This window comes from Rana temporaria, chromosome 8 (genome assembly GCF_905171775.1).
Source record: "Rana temporaria chromosome 8, aRanTem1.1, whole genome shotgun sequence".
NCBI classification, from domain to species: Eukaryota; Metazoa; Chordata; class Amphibia; order Anura; family Ranidae; genus Rana; species Rana temporaria.
In genome coordinates this window covers 15,628,837-15,641,486 of record NC_053496.1, presented here as the reverse complement: position 1 = coordinate 15,641,486, position 12,650 = coordinate 15,628,837, and the positions used below count along the sequence as shown (strand labels likewise).

Here is a 12,650-nt window from a genome sequence, read left to right as displayed (position 1 = left end):
GGATCCAGTTCAGGGATGAGGTGTGCTATGCCCTTCAGATGTCTGTGATGAAGTGCCACCTCTGGTGTAGGGATCTCCTCTCTTTCAGTTGGGAACTGATTGCACTCGATTAGAGTTGGCAGAGGCATGGTTGTCTGACCATCAAAGGATTCGATTTGGTAACCGATGGCTCTTCTCCCAGTTTCTTCACTTACCCCTGTACAAGTCTTGAGTAAGTATGGAGAGTTTGCTTCCTTGATTTTGAAGGTGTCAAAGAAGGTTGAGCTGGCGAGTGATCTGTTGCTTTGATCGTCCAGGATCACGTATAGCTTCACTGCTTTTTCTCTGTGGCCTGTGGGGTAAACTGTAACAAGACAAATCTTGGAGCAGGATTTGTTAGACGAACCTTCTCCACATACTTGGGTGCACTGGGGTGTAACTACAGGAGGTACTATGTCTTGTTGCTCCTCGCCGTGCTCTTCCACCTGGAGTGAGGGGGTAAGAGTCCATGGCGCTGGCCCTGGATGTAGAGCTGTGTTGTGTTCTGTGCTGTTACACTCGGAGCAGTTGATGCTCACCTTACAGTCTTTACCGATGTGAGAAGTTGATGCGCAGCACCTGTAACAAATTCTGTTTTCTTTGAGGAAGGTTCTGCGATCTTGGAGAGTCTTTTCTCTAAAACCTCTGCACTTTGACAATGAATGAGGCTTCTTGTGAAGAGGGCACTCTCTGCTTGGATTCTCAGCTGGAGATACACTTGTTTTGCGTACTGCAACAGGTGTGACTTTGAAGTTGCGGGTTAGAGCAGGCTTACTGGGCCTAGGGAGAGCAGAGTCAGATGATGAGATGTCAAAACTAGGATCATTTTTAACCTTTGCTTGATGGCGAATAAAGTCCACAAAATAAGAGAATGGTGGGAAGGGAACGTTGTGCCTTTGCTTGTAGTTGGAGCCGCGTGTAATCCAGGCTTCTTGAAGGCTGTAAGGTAGCTTCTGCACTATAGGGTTAACACCACGGGCTGTGTCCAGAAAGGCAAGGCCTGGCAAGTCTCCTTCTGATTTGGCTATTTGGAGTTCTGTCACTAGGTCACTCAATTCTCTCAGCTTCTGGTAGCCTTTGTTAGAAATCTTGGGAAAGTCCTCTATTCTTTTAAAAAGAGAGTTTTCTAGAACTTCTGGGGAACCGTAACATTCATCAATCCTCTCCCATATCATGCTCAGCCCTTTGGTTGGGTAATTAATGTTAATGTCTCTGATTCTCCTTGCATGCTCTGATGACTCATTCCCCAGTGATTGGACTAAGAGATCGGCTTCCTCACTTGCTTTAAAACCAAGATCCTTAATTGCATTTCTGAAGGACGAACGCCATGCTCTATAACTTTCAGGGCGATCGTTAAACTTTGCAAGTCCTTTTGCTAACAGTTCACGTCGTGCTAAGAGCTTGAAGAAATCTGACATACCTTGATCGTTGTGTGAGTAGCCAGGGGGCGCTTTGTTGTGCCAGGAACTTGTGGAGTAGATGCGGTCATCAGAGATGCTGTCGCTGGGTCTTTTAACTTGTTGTTCTTCATTTTCGACTTGGTCAACTGTGGCGTAGTGCTTTGATAGCCTGGATGCAGAATGTGCTGAAAACTGACTAAGTGCAGGTTTACTTTCTTGCTTGATATAAGGCGTGTGAATGGCGGGAGTTAATTCCGCTCTTGGCGCTGTAAGTGGGCAGTTGTCTGGTTTGGCGTGTCGCCGCACATATTCTGAGGTACGCTCTGTACTGTCATGAGGAACAGATTCTTCCCCTAGCACGTTGCTGTGCCGCTCACTGGTGGGCTTTGCAAGTTCTTCTAGGAAGTCTGCCTCGGCTGCAGCAGCCGCTAACTCCTTTTCTGCAGCTAGTTTCTCTAATTCAGTTTCCATGCGTAACTTCTCTAATTTGATTTGCATCTCTTTTTCAGCAAACCTAGCCTTTACTTCAGCCTCTTTTGCTACAAAGTCAGCTTTCACCTTTGCAGATTCTGCCTTTGCGCGGGCAATGGCGATTGTTTCGCTTTTCACTGACCTCCTTGAGCTCGTGGAGTAAACTTCTGACCTTGTCACGAGGTGCTCTGACTTTGTCTGCGACATGGTGTCTAGCTGTATATGGAAGCTGATAACTTTGATGTCTCTTTGGCGTTCTATGTGGTAGCTGTGCGTAGAAGCCTTGGTTTCTATGGCGTTCTGTATGCTGGCCGTGCTTAGAAACCTTCGTGTTGCTGGAAGTTCTGTATGCTAGCCATGTTTAGAAGCCTACGTTTTACTGTTATGCCCCTCACTACACGTGACTGATGTGTATTCGGGCACACTGATAACTCTTCTCATACTAATGCATTCCAGTAGGCGCAGAATCCTTATGAACTTTTATTAGCACAAGACAGAGTAAAACTGTAATAGATACAAACAGATTACAATTAATAAACAATAATACAATTAGAGCCTCCCTATCTATCTATCTAGAGAGACAAAGTTGCACGTACCGTAGATGCATCGATATGGCTGACGTGAGAAAGAACTCAGCAGACATGTGCTTGCTTGGAAGGAAAAATGGAAAAGAAGGCTGTGGAGGTGCTGCAAAGCCTCATGGGATAGAAATACGGAAGCTTGCATGGACCAAATTAATGAACTATTCTAGCTGACTATATTAACATAGAACAGGTGCAATTAAACAGAAAGTCCACTAGATGGCAGCATTGATTTAATCCAAACTAAAGTCAAAACTATGAAGACGATGAGCCTTATGAATGAAGGCATGACACCCCCATTGTACCCCCCGTGCAGAGTTGAAAAGCCACCCCTTGCTGCCAGTGCCAAGCTCCTTCAGGAGGTGGCAAATGAAAGGAAATGCAGAAGCATCCCTCATGCCACCTCTAGAAGGCACCAGCTGATCCAAACTATCTCATGGTAGCCTTGGCCCTGTAACGAATAAGGATTCTGAAAAAGCTGAATCCATACCTTATGGGAAGATTTTACAGAGCAGATCATGGTGTTTCCAGCTCCTTAGCTACTAAAATGTAATCAGGTCCTACACATACTATACCTAGGATCTGTATTAAATGTTTGTGTTTCTCTTCCGCCAGAATCTGTTATAGACCTACGCCTGGTCAATGGATGGCATAGATGTGCTGGCCGTGTGGAGCTATACTACGACAATTCTTGGGGCACGGTATGTGATGACCAGTGGGACATTAGAGACGCAGAAGTTGTGTGTAGGCAGCTTGGTTGTGGGGCTGCAGTTTCGGCTCATGGGATGGCACGCTTTGGTGAAGGAAATGGGAATATAGTCCTGGATGATGTGAACTGTGCTGGTAACGAATCTCTCCTAGGTCAATGCAAACATCGGGCATGGGGAGAACACAACTGCCAGCACAATGAGGACAGTGGAGTCATCTGCTCAGGTATGGAAGAATGTAATTGGTTACATAGTTATGTATGTTAAAAAGAAGCATTTGGCCATCAAGTTACCCATCTGGTGAGTGCGGAACCACACAGTGGTGGGATTACAGTCACCTTTGGAGCACGGAGCTCCAAGCACTTTGTTTTGCTCTATTTGCACATATCATCACAAGTCACTTTACATTGTAAACCAAGTCACTATTATCAAAAAAATTATGTAATATTAGAGTTAACAATTTATAGTTTGTCACAGTTGTTATTTTGATATTCACCAGTGTAACTTATTTTTTAAGTATAAAGTTCTCATTAGATAGAGGTGGGGGTGGGGCAAGCGCTGTTTAGTTCAACCAATCACCACATTTGTTCCCCCTTGCAAGAAGACAGTACATACAGCAGCGGCCAGATATAGTCACACCACATTACCAAGGCACGAGTGTCATGTAATTTACAACAAAGAGGTAGGGCTGCTGAGAGAATCACAAGACTCTCTGTTGCTCAAGTAAAATGCCACACCCCTCCTCAGCTGCTCTTAAAGCGGAGTTCTACCCTAAAGTGGAACTTCTGCTTATCTTATTCCTCCCCCCCTCCCTCTGGTGCCACAATTGGCACCCTTCGGGGGAGGGGAAACAGGATACCTGTCTTTGACAGGTATCCTTTCCCACCTCCAGGAGTCTGTCACCGCGGGGCTCCCTCCCTCAGGCGCCGGGCCAATAGGAGAGAAGAGCGAGGGCCTCTCGCCTGCGCAGTAGGGTTCCTGGCGTGAAGCCGAAAGGCTACACTGCTGGGTTCCCGTACCCGCAATGGAGGCGACAGCACCTGACAGCTGGTGGAGACATCAGCTGCGGGTGCCGACATCGCTGGACTTCAGGACAGGTAAGTGTCCTATTTTTAAAAGCCAGCAGCTGCAGTATGTGAAGCTGCTGGATTTTAATTATTTTCTTTTTTTTTTGGGCGGAACACCGCTTTAATAGCCAGATTCAGAGAGGTTTACAGTAGATACGGCGTCGTAACTCTGAATCTGCGCTGTCGTACATTTAAGTGTATTCTCAAATTGAGATACACTTAAATGTAGCTAAGATACGACTGCCTGCGCCGTCGTATCCTAGCTGTCTAGTTTCGCCAGCCGCTAGGGGCGTGAACGCTGATTTAAATCAGCGAGGTACGCCTATTCACGAACGTACGCTTGCCCGTCGCAGTAAAGATACGCCGTTTACGTAAGGTGTTTTCAGGCGTAAAGTTATTCCACCAAAAAGCTGGCCTAGCCAATGTATGGCCGTCGTTCCCGCGTCGAATTTTGAAAATTTTACATTGTTTGCGTAAGTCGTCCGTGAATGGGGCTGGACGTAATTTACGTTCACGTCAAAACCAATACGTCCTTGCGGCGTACTTTGGAGCAATGCACACTGGGATATGCGCCGTTCGTTAAAAACGCCAATCTCGGGTCACGATTCATTAACATAAAACACGCCCCCTGTTCCTCATTTGAATTAGGCGCGCTTAGGCTGGCACATTTACGCTACGCCGCAGTAACTTAGGACGCAAGAGTGCTTTGTGAATACAGCACTTGCCTCTCTAACTTACGGCGGCGTAGCGTATATTCGATACGCTACGCCTGCCTAACGTTAGGCTCTCCGATGTGAATCTAGCTAATAGTTTTTATTTTAATAACACTCAAATAACATGGTAAGGGATAACATGGAATATATTTAAGGCTTCATGCACACTGACTTACAAACTCCAGTTCCTTTGGCAGAAAAAAAATCCTGCAAATTATGAGCATTTTTTTTACAAGCTTTTATGCATATTTAGGTGCATTTAGCTTTTTTTTTTTCGCCAGAAAACTGCTCTCAAAAACACAGAAGGTTTTTTTTTTCCCTACCTCTAAACGCTAAGCTTAAAATCCACCTCTAAATGTCCTAATGTGCATGGGCACATAGGATAACATTGAGCTGCTTCTTCTAGAAAAATGCAAAACATACCGGTACGGCACTAGCTTCAAAAGGGCTGTAGTAGCTCGCCCACGGGTCCGGCAGGCTAGATGTCCGCCGACCAACCACGATCCTGGGAAAGAGAGCCAGAACGGTGATCTGTCATGTAAACAAACAGATCCCCATTCTGACAGGGGAGGAGAGAGATATCTGCTGTTCCTAGTGATTAGGAACAGCGATCTCTCTCTTCTCCCAGTCAGTCCATCCCCCATACAGTTAAGCCCTGTACACACGATCGGTTTGTCTGATGAAAACAGACCGTTTTCATCGGACAAACCGATCGTGTGTGGGCCCCATCAATTTGTTTTCCATCGGTGAAAAAAAAAAAGAACATGTTTTAAAATTTTCCTATGGATAAAAAACCGATAGAAAAAAAACGATCGTCTGTGTGGAAGTCCATCGGTCAAAAATCCACGCATGCTCAGAATCAAGTCGACGCATGCTCAGAAGCATTGAACTTCATTTTTCTCAGCACGTCGTCGTTTTTTTACGTCACCGCGTTGGTCAGATTTTTGACTGATGGTGTGTTGGCAAAACTGATGAAAGTCAGCTTCATCGGATATCCGCCGAAAAAATCCATCGGGTTAGAAACACCTCCCTAGGGAACAACTAACCCCTTGATCGCCCCCTAGTGTTAACTCCTTCCCTGCCAGTGCCATTTATATAGTGATCAGTGCATTTTTTTTAGCACTGATCACTGTATTTGTGTTACTGGTCACCAAAAAGTCACTTAGGCCCCTTTCACATTGAGGCGTTTTTCATGCGGTACAGCGCTAAAAATAGCGCTGCTATACCGCATGAAAAAAACCTGCCCTGTAGTGTTCAATGTGAAAGGCTTTCACACTGAAGCGGTGCGCTAGCAGGAGCGCTCCAAAAGTCTTGCTAGTCCTGCTAGCCGCATCTTTACTGCGGTATAGGAGTGTTCACCGCTCCTATACCGCGCCTTCCCATTGAAATCAATGGGAAACCGCAGTAATACCGCGCGCAACGCGGGCGGTATTAACCCTTTTTCGGCCGCTAGCGGGGGTTAAAACCTCACCGCTAGCGCCCGAATATCGCGGTAAATACGACGATATAGCCGCACTACAAATAGTGCGGCTATACCGTCACCGCGGCTCTATCCCCAATGTGAAAGCAGCCTTAGGGTCAGATCTGTCTGCCGCAATATCGCAGTCCCACAAAAAATCGCAGATCACCACCATTGCCAGTAAATACAATATATATATATATATATATACATATATATATATATATATATATATATATATAAAAATCCCCAAATCCTTCTCCTACTTTGACAACTGTGATAACTTTTACACAATCCAATCAATATACGCTTATTGCGATTGTTTTTTTTTTACCAAAAATATGTTGCAGAATACATATTGGACTAATCTGATGAATAGCAGAAAGTTAAAAATATTTTTTTTTTCAAAATTGTCGCTCTTTTTTTCTTTAAAGCACAAAAAATAAAAACCGCAGAGGCGATCAAATACCACCAAAAGAAAGCTCTGTTTGTTGGAAAAAAAGGACATCAATTTTAAATTGGGTATAGCGTGGCATAGCCCCTAATTGGAGAGATATTAGAATCTCGAGTGTAATCATGCTGTTTTTTTTTGTTTTGTTTTTTAAATACGTGACGTTTATTACTTTTTCTCTGCAGTAGTTGGAGTTCCTGTACCAAAGGCTCCAGGTAAATCTTGTATTACTACAGATCAAGATCAGATTTGCATAACTGAAGTGCTCACTGTACATTATCCAGACCTCATATGTTGTATAATTTAGTCAGCTTTGTTAAAGGGGAGTTCCACCCAAAAATAAAACTTCCGCTTTAAGTGATGGTGACCCCCTGACATGCCACATTTGGCATGTCATTTTTTTTGGGGGGGGGGATAGAAATACTGGGCCAAATCCTCAAAAGGGATACGCAGGCGGAACTGCTGTTCCGCCTGCGTATCCCTGTGCCTATCTTTGGAAACGATCCTCAGAAGCAGTTTTCCAAAGATAGGCAGAAGATCCGACATCTGTAAGACACTTACACTGTCAGATCTTAGGATGCAGTACCGCATCCGCCGCTGGGGGCATTTCGCGTTGAAATGCCACTTTGCGTATGCAAATGAGGACTTACGGAGATCCACAAAGCTTTTCAGCTTTGTTTTTTCAGCGTAAGTTTACGTTTGCATACGTAAAATTAGAGATGCTTTTACAAAGTGTAAACTAGTTACACCTTGTAAAAACAGACCTTTTTTTCGATCGCCGCTATTTTTTTAAAATTTTGAATTTTTTTTTTCGGCGCGTAACTTTTTTTTTACCCGACGCAACTTTATTGTCCCGTCGCAATCCACAAAGTCTGGCGTAACGTAATTTTGCGTGCTGCCCGTCGGGAAAATGACGTCACGAGCATGCGCAGTACGGCCGGCGTGGGACCGCGCCTCATTTAAATTGTCATCGCCCCCTGCAGAAGAGGACCGCCTTGCGCCGGAGACATTTAAGTTACACGGCCGAAAATTTCTAGGTAAGTGCTTTGTGGATCGGGCACTTAGGTAGAAATTTTCCGCCAGTGTAACTTAAATGGTAAAAATTAAGTTAGGCTACGATTTTGTAGATTTGCCCCACTCTTTTTAGAAGGATCTAGCTCCCACTTCCTCCCGGGACTCTCTGGCGCCAGAAGAAAGTTCACCTCTCCCCCCTCCCTCTCGGCAATCATCTTGCCCGGCCAGTCACAGTGCACAGTGCGGCTCGCGCATGCACATTTCGTGCCGGGCTGTGAAGCCACAGCCGTGCGCCCAGGGTGACAGTGCCGGGACCGCAGAGAGGAGGGGGAGATGAGGGGGGCTTTGTTTGCCCGCATTGCTGGACCGTGGAACAGGTAAGTGTCCAATTAATAAAAGTCAGCAGCTACACTTTTATGTAGCCGCTGACATTTATATGGGTGGAACTCCGCTTTAACCGCTTAAGGACCAGCGCACGCCTATTTACGCCAATAGAACGGCACGGACAGGCATAAGGGCGTACAGGTACGTCCCCTTTAAGATGCCACCATGTGGTCGCGCTCGCGCCGGCGTGCTCGAGACCCTGCCGCGATCTCCGTGAGCCCGAACGTGGGTCCCGCGGACTTGGGGATACCCGCAATCGTCTCACCGAGAGATAGAGTGGGGAGATGCTAAGGTAAACAAGCATCTCCCAGCTCTGTCTAGTGACAATGACACTGATCTCCGCTCCGGGTAATCGGTGCGGAGATCAGTGACGTGTCACACACAGCCCACCCCCCCTACAGTAAGAAGCACTCCCTAGGAAACACTTAACCCCTACAGCGCCACTTACTGGTTAACCCCTTCACGGCCGGTGTCATTTTCACAGTAATCAGTGCATTTTTATAGCACTGAGCGCTGTAAAAATGACAATGGTCCCAAAAATGTGTCAAAAGTGTCCGATGTGTTTCCGCCATAATGTCGCCATTACTAGTAAAAAAATAAATATTAGGAACAATGCCATAAAACTATCCCCTATTTTGTAGACGCTATAACTTTTGTGCAAACCAATCAATAAACGCTTTTCGGATTTTTTTTTTTTTTTTTATGAAAAATATGTAGAAGAATACGTATCGGCCTAAACTGAGGAAATTTTTTTTTATATATACTTTTTGGGGATATTTATTATAGCAAAAAGTAAAAATGTTTTTTTTTTTTCAAAATTGTCACTCTATTTTTGTTTATAGCGCAAAAAATAAAAACCGCAGAGGTGATCAAATACCATCAAAAGAAATCTCTATTTGTGGGAAAAAAAGGACGCCAATTTTGTTTGGGAGCCACGTCGCATGACCGCGCAATTGTCAGTTAAAGCGACGCAGTGCCGAATTGCAAAAAGTGGCCTGGTCTTTGACCAGCAAAATGGTCCGGGACTAAAGCGGTTAAGGATTAGTCAAAAAATATTGGGCTGCAGCTCAATACAGTAAGCTTTAGAAAAAAACACTTTATTACCGGGCAGTTTGTAGGTGGGATTGCTCGGATGGGTTTTGACTCGGATCCGAAAAGTGACGGTCGGTGGAATTTTTTTTTTTTTTTTGGGGGGGGCGGCAAACAGTATGCCAACCCCCCTCCCTGGTCGGTCAGTAGCACTTACCCCATTAACCAGCAGCCTCCCATTCTCCAGCTCTCCACGAGTCATGACAGTGACAGCTTCTGTTTCCTCCCTCCTCCTCGCGGGTGGAGTCTTCTCTTTTCGGTCAATTGGAAAACGGGTCTCACACCCGCTTCTGATTGGCCTGATTGAGGATCAGTGTTTCAACAGTGAATATTCATTCGCGTTTGTAACACACCTGGGTGGGATCGAAATGCATTCTCTGTGATCCACCCTATTTCGAAGCCTATTAGAGCCTTTGGCCTCTGGCTCTAATCAGGTGCTTAAAAAAAGAAACCCTGGCCGCTGTAATTCATGCATCCGACGCCCTGAAAGGGGCCGGACACATGAATAGGGCGTGGCCGTGGATAGATTCATGCTATGCATGAGTCTATCCATTGCATATAGGGGGTGCCGTGGAGAGAGGGGGTGGCACCCGGGCGCCCCTAATGGACGAGCCACCACTGATCCAAACACGCCTTAGCTCATCTCTACCCTTAAGTTCGTCAATTGACTAAATGTAAAAAGTAAATAAAACATTATTTTTTTATAATTTGCAGGTTCTAACACAGCAGCAAAAGAAAACACATCTGGTGAGTTCCTGCAGCATATTAATTGAGGCCACAGTTCCTCCACTATTGTTCATCTGAGGCCCTGTACACACGAGGAGACATGTCCGATGAAAACGGTCCGCGGACCGTTTTTTTTGGACATGTCTGCTGGGAGCTTTTGGTCTGATGTGTGTACACACCACCAGACCAAAATCCCAGCGGACAGAGAACGCGGTGACGTAGAAGACACCGACGTTCTCTAACACGGAAGTTCAATGCTTCCACGCATGCGTCGAATCAATTCGACGCATGCGCGGGATTTTGGGCCGCTGGTTATACGTCATAACCAGCGGACATGTCAGATGAGTCGTACTAACCATCGGACATGTCCGACGGACAGGTTTCCAGCGGACAAGTTTCTAAGCATGCTAAGAAACTTTTGTCCGCTGGAAACCTGTCCGCTAGGCCCTACACACGGTCGGACATGTCTGCGGAAACTGGTCCGCGGACCAGTTTCAGCGGACATGTTCGGTCGTGTGTACGGGGCCTGAGAAATAAATGTCTCTTTATGTTGGACTCACATGAGCACTATGTACAGAAGAGAATCTAGCATCTGTGTTGGAGTGGTGGTCTACCTTCAATCAGGGGGTAGCAACATTTTGAAAAGTCTTATGCCGCGTACACACAACCGTTTTTCATGACGAGAAAAATGCAATTTTTTAAATTGGTCATTAAAAACGATCGTGTGTAGGCTCCAGAGCATTTTTCTCTACGTGAAAATGACCATTAAAAATTTAGGGCCTGATCCACAAAAAGCCGGCGTAACTGAATTTTTCCCGTTTAAGTTACACCGCCGTAAAATTTCTACCTAAGTGCCCGATCCACAAAGCACTTACCTAGAAATTTTGAGCGGTGTAACTTAAATCCGTCCAGCGCAAGGCGTTCCTAATCTAATGGGGCGAGTCCCATTTAAATTAGGCGCGCTCCCGCGCCGGACGTACTGCGCATGCTCCCGACGTTATTTTCCCGACGTGCATTGCGCGAAATTACGTTACGCCGAGTTTTGTGAATCGCGCCGGGTCAAAAAAGTTGCGTCGGGAAAAAAAAAAGAGATGCGGCGGGAATTTTTTTTTTTTTTTTTAAATTGGACAGCATCGCGGGAAAGAAGGGTCTACTTTTACATGGTGTACTAACTTTACACTTTGTAAAAGCAGCCCTAATTTTGCGACGACAAACTAATACTTACGGAGAAAAAACAAAGCGCAAAAGCTTCGTGGATTTCCGTAAGTGCTAATTTGCATGCCCGACCCTGGATTTCGACGAGAAATGCCCCCAGCGGCGGATGCGGTACTGCATCCTAAGATCCGACAGTGTAAGTCCCTTACACATGTCGGATCTTCTGCCTAACTATGGAAAACTGATTCTGTGGATCAGTTCCATAGATAGAAACAGGGATACGACGGCGTATCAGTAGACACGCCGGCGTAACCCTTTTGTGGATCAGGCCCTTAGAACCTGCTCTATTTTTTCTCGTTGTTTTTCACGTCGTGAAAAACGGTTGTGTGTAGGCTTTGTCACCCCGCTTTGCTCAAGCATTTTTTTTCCACGATCGTGTGTATGTATGCAAGGCAGGCTTGACAAGAATCACATCGAGAAAAACTTTGATGTTTTCCATGACATGAAAAATGGTCGTGAGTACGCGGCTTTATTGTCATCCCAAACATACCAAAGTGTTTTTTTTTTTTTTACACATTTAACTTCTCAGATGTCTACATAATGTCCTTTTTCCCCTGCTGTTTTAGAAATACCCCCAAGCATGCGACTCGTCAATGGAAGTCATCGCTGTGAAGGGCGTTTGGAAATTTCTTATCGGAATGTATGGGGTACAGTGTGTGATGACTTATGGGACATGGCAGCGGCTACAGTGGTGTGCAGGCAGCTTGGCTGTGGACAAGCCCAGAAAGCTCCAGGAATGGCATTCTTTGGTCAAGGGACTGGAAAAATTTGGTTGGATGACGTAGACTGTAAAAGCACAGAATCTGCTATATGGCAGTGTCACCACCGACCATGGGGCACCAACAACTGTGACCACAGTGAGGATGCAGGGGTAGTGTGTGAATCAGGTAGGTCAGTTAAATATACTTCTTATATCATTACAACTTTATGAACATCTTCACACACAGACTGAAGTAATGATACAATAATATACAATCTAATATAAACTATACAACTAATCTTCCGAAAGGTGTTTACGGATTCCCTCTATCTATTGCATATATGTGTTAACTTGTCTATCCCTATAATTAGCTAGACTATAAAAATTCTGATAAGCTTAAAGCGGGAGTTCACCCATAAAACAATTTTTCCCCTTAGATGGATGCTCGTTTTGTCTAGGGGAATTGGCTATTTGTGTTAAAATATGATCCGTACTTACCCGTTTTCGAGATGCATCTTCTTCCGTCGCTTCCGGGTATGGGTCTTCGGGAGTGGGCGTTCCTTCTTGATTGACAGTCTTCCGAGAGGCTTCCGACGGTCGCATCCATCGCGTCACTAGTAGCCGAAAGAAGCCAAACGTCGGTGCGGCTCTATAC

The 12,650-nt window shown here is 45.4% G+C and overlaps 1 protein-coding gene across 1 annotated transcript in view; it reads left to right on the top strand.

Moving 5' to 3' along the window:
- DMBT1 (deleted in malignant brain tumors 1) overlaps positions 1–12,650 on the top strand; it is a 31,388-nt gene that overhangs the window by 14,839 nt on the left and 3,899 nt on the right. The window contains exons 5-8 of the mRNA XM_040361327.1: positions 3,086–3,403; positions 7,053–7,082; positions 10,069–10,101; positions 11,862–12,182. Of these exons, the coding sequence (XP_040217261.1) occupies positions 3,086–3,403; positions 7,053–7,082; positions 10,069–10,101; positions 11,862–12,182 (702 nt within the window). The remainder of the gene's footprint in view (positions 1–3,085; positions 3,404–7,052; positions 7,083–10,068; positions 10,102–11,861; positions 12,183–12,650) is intronic.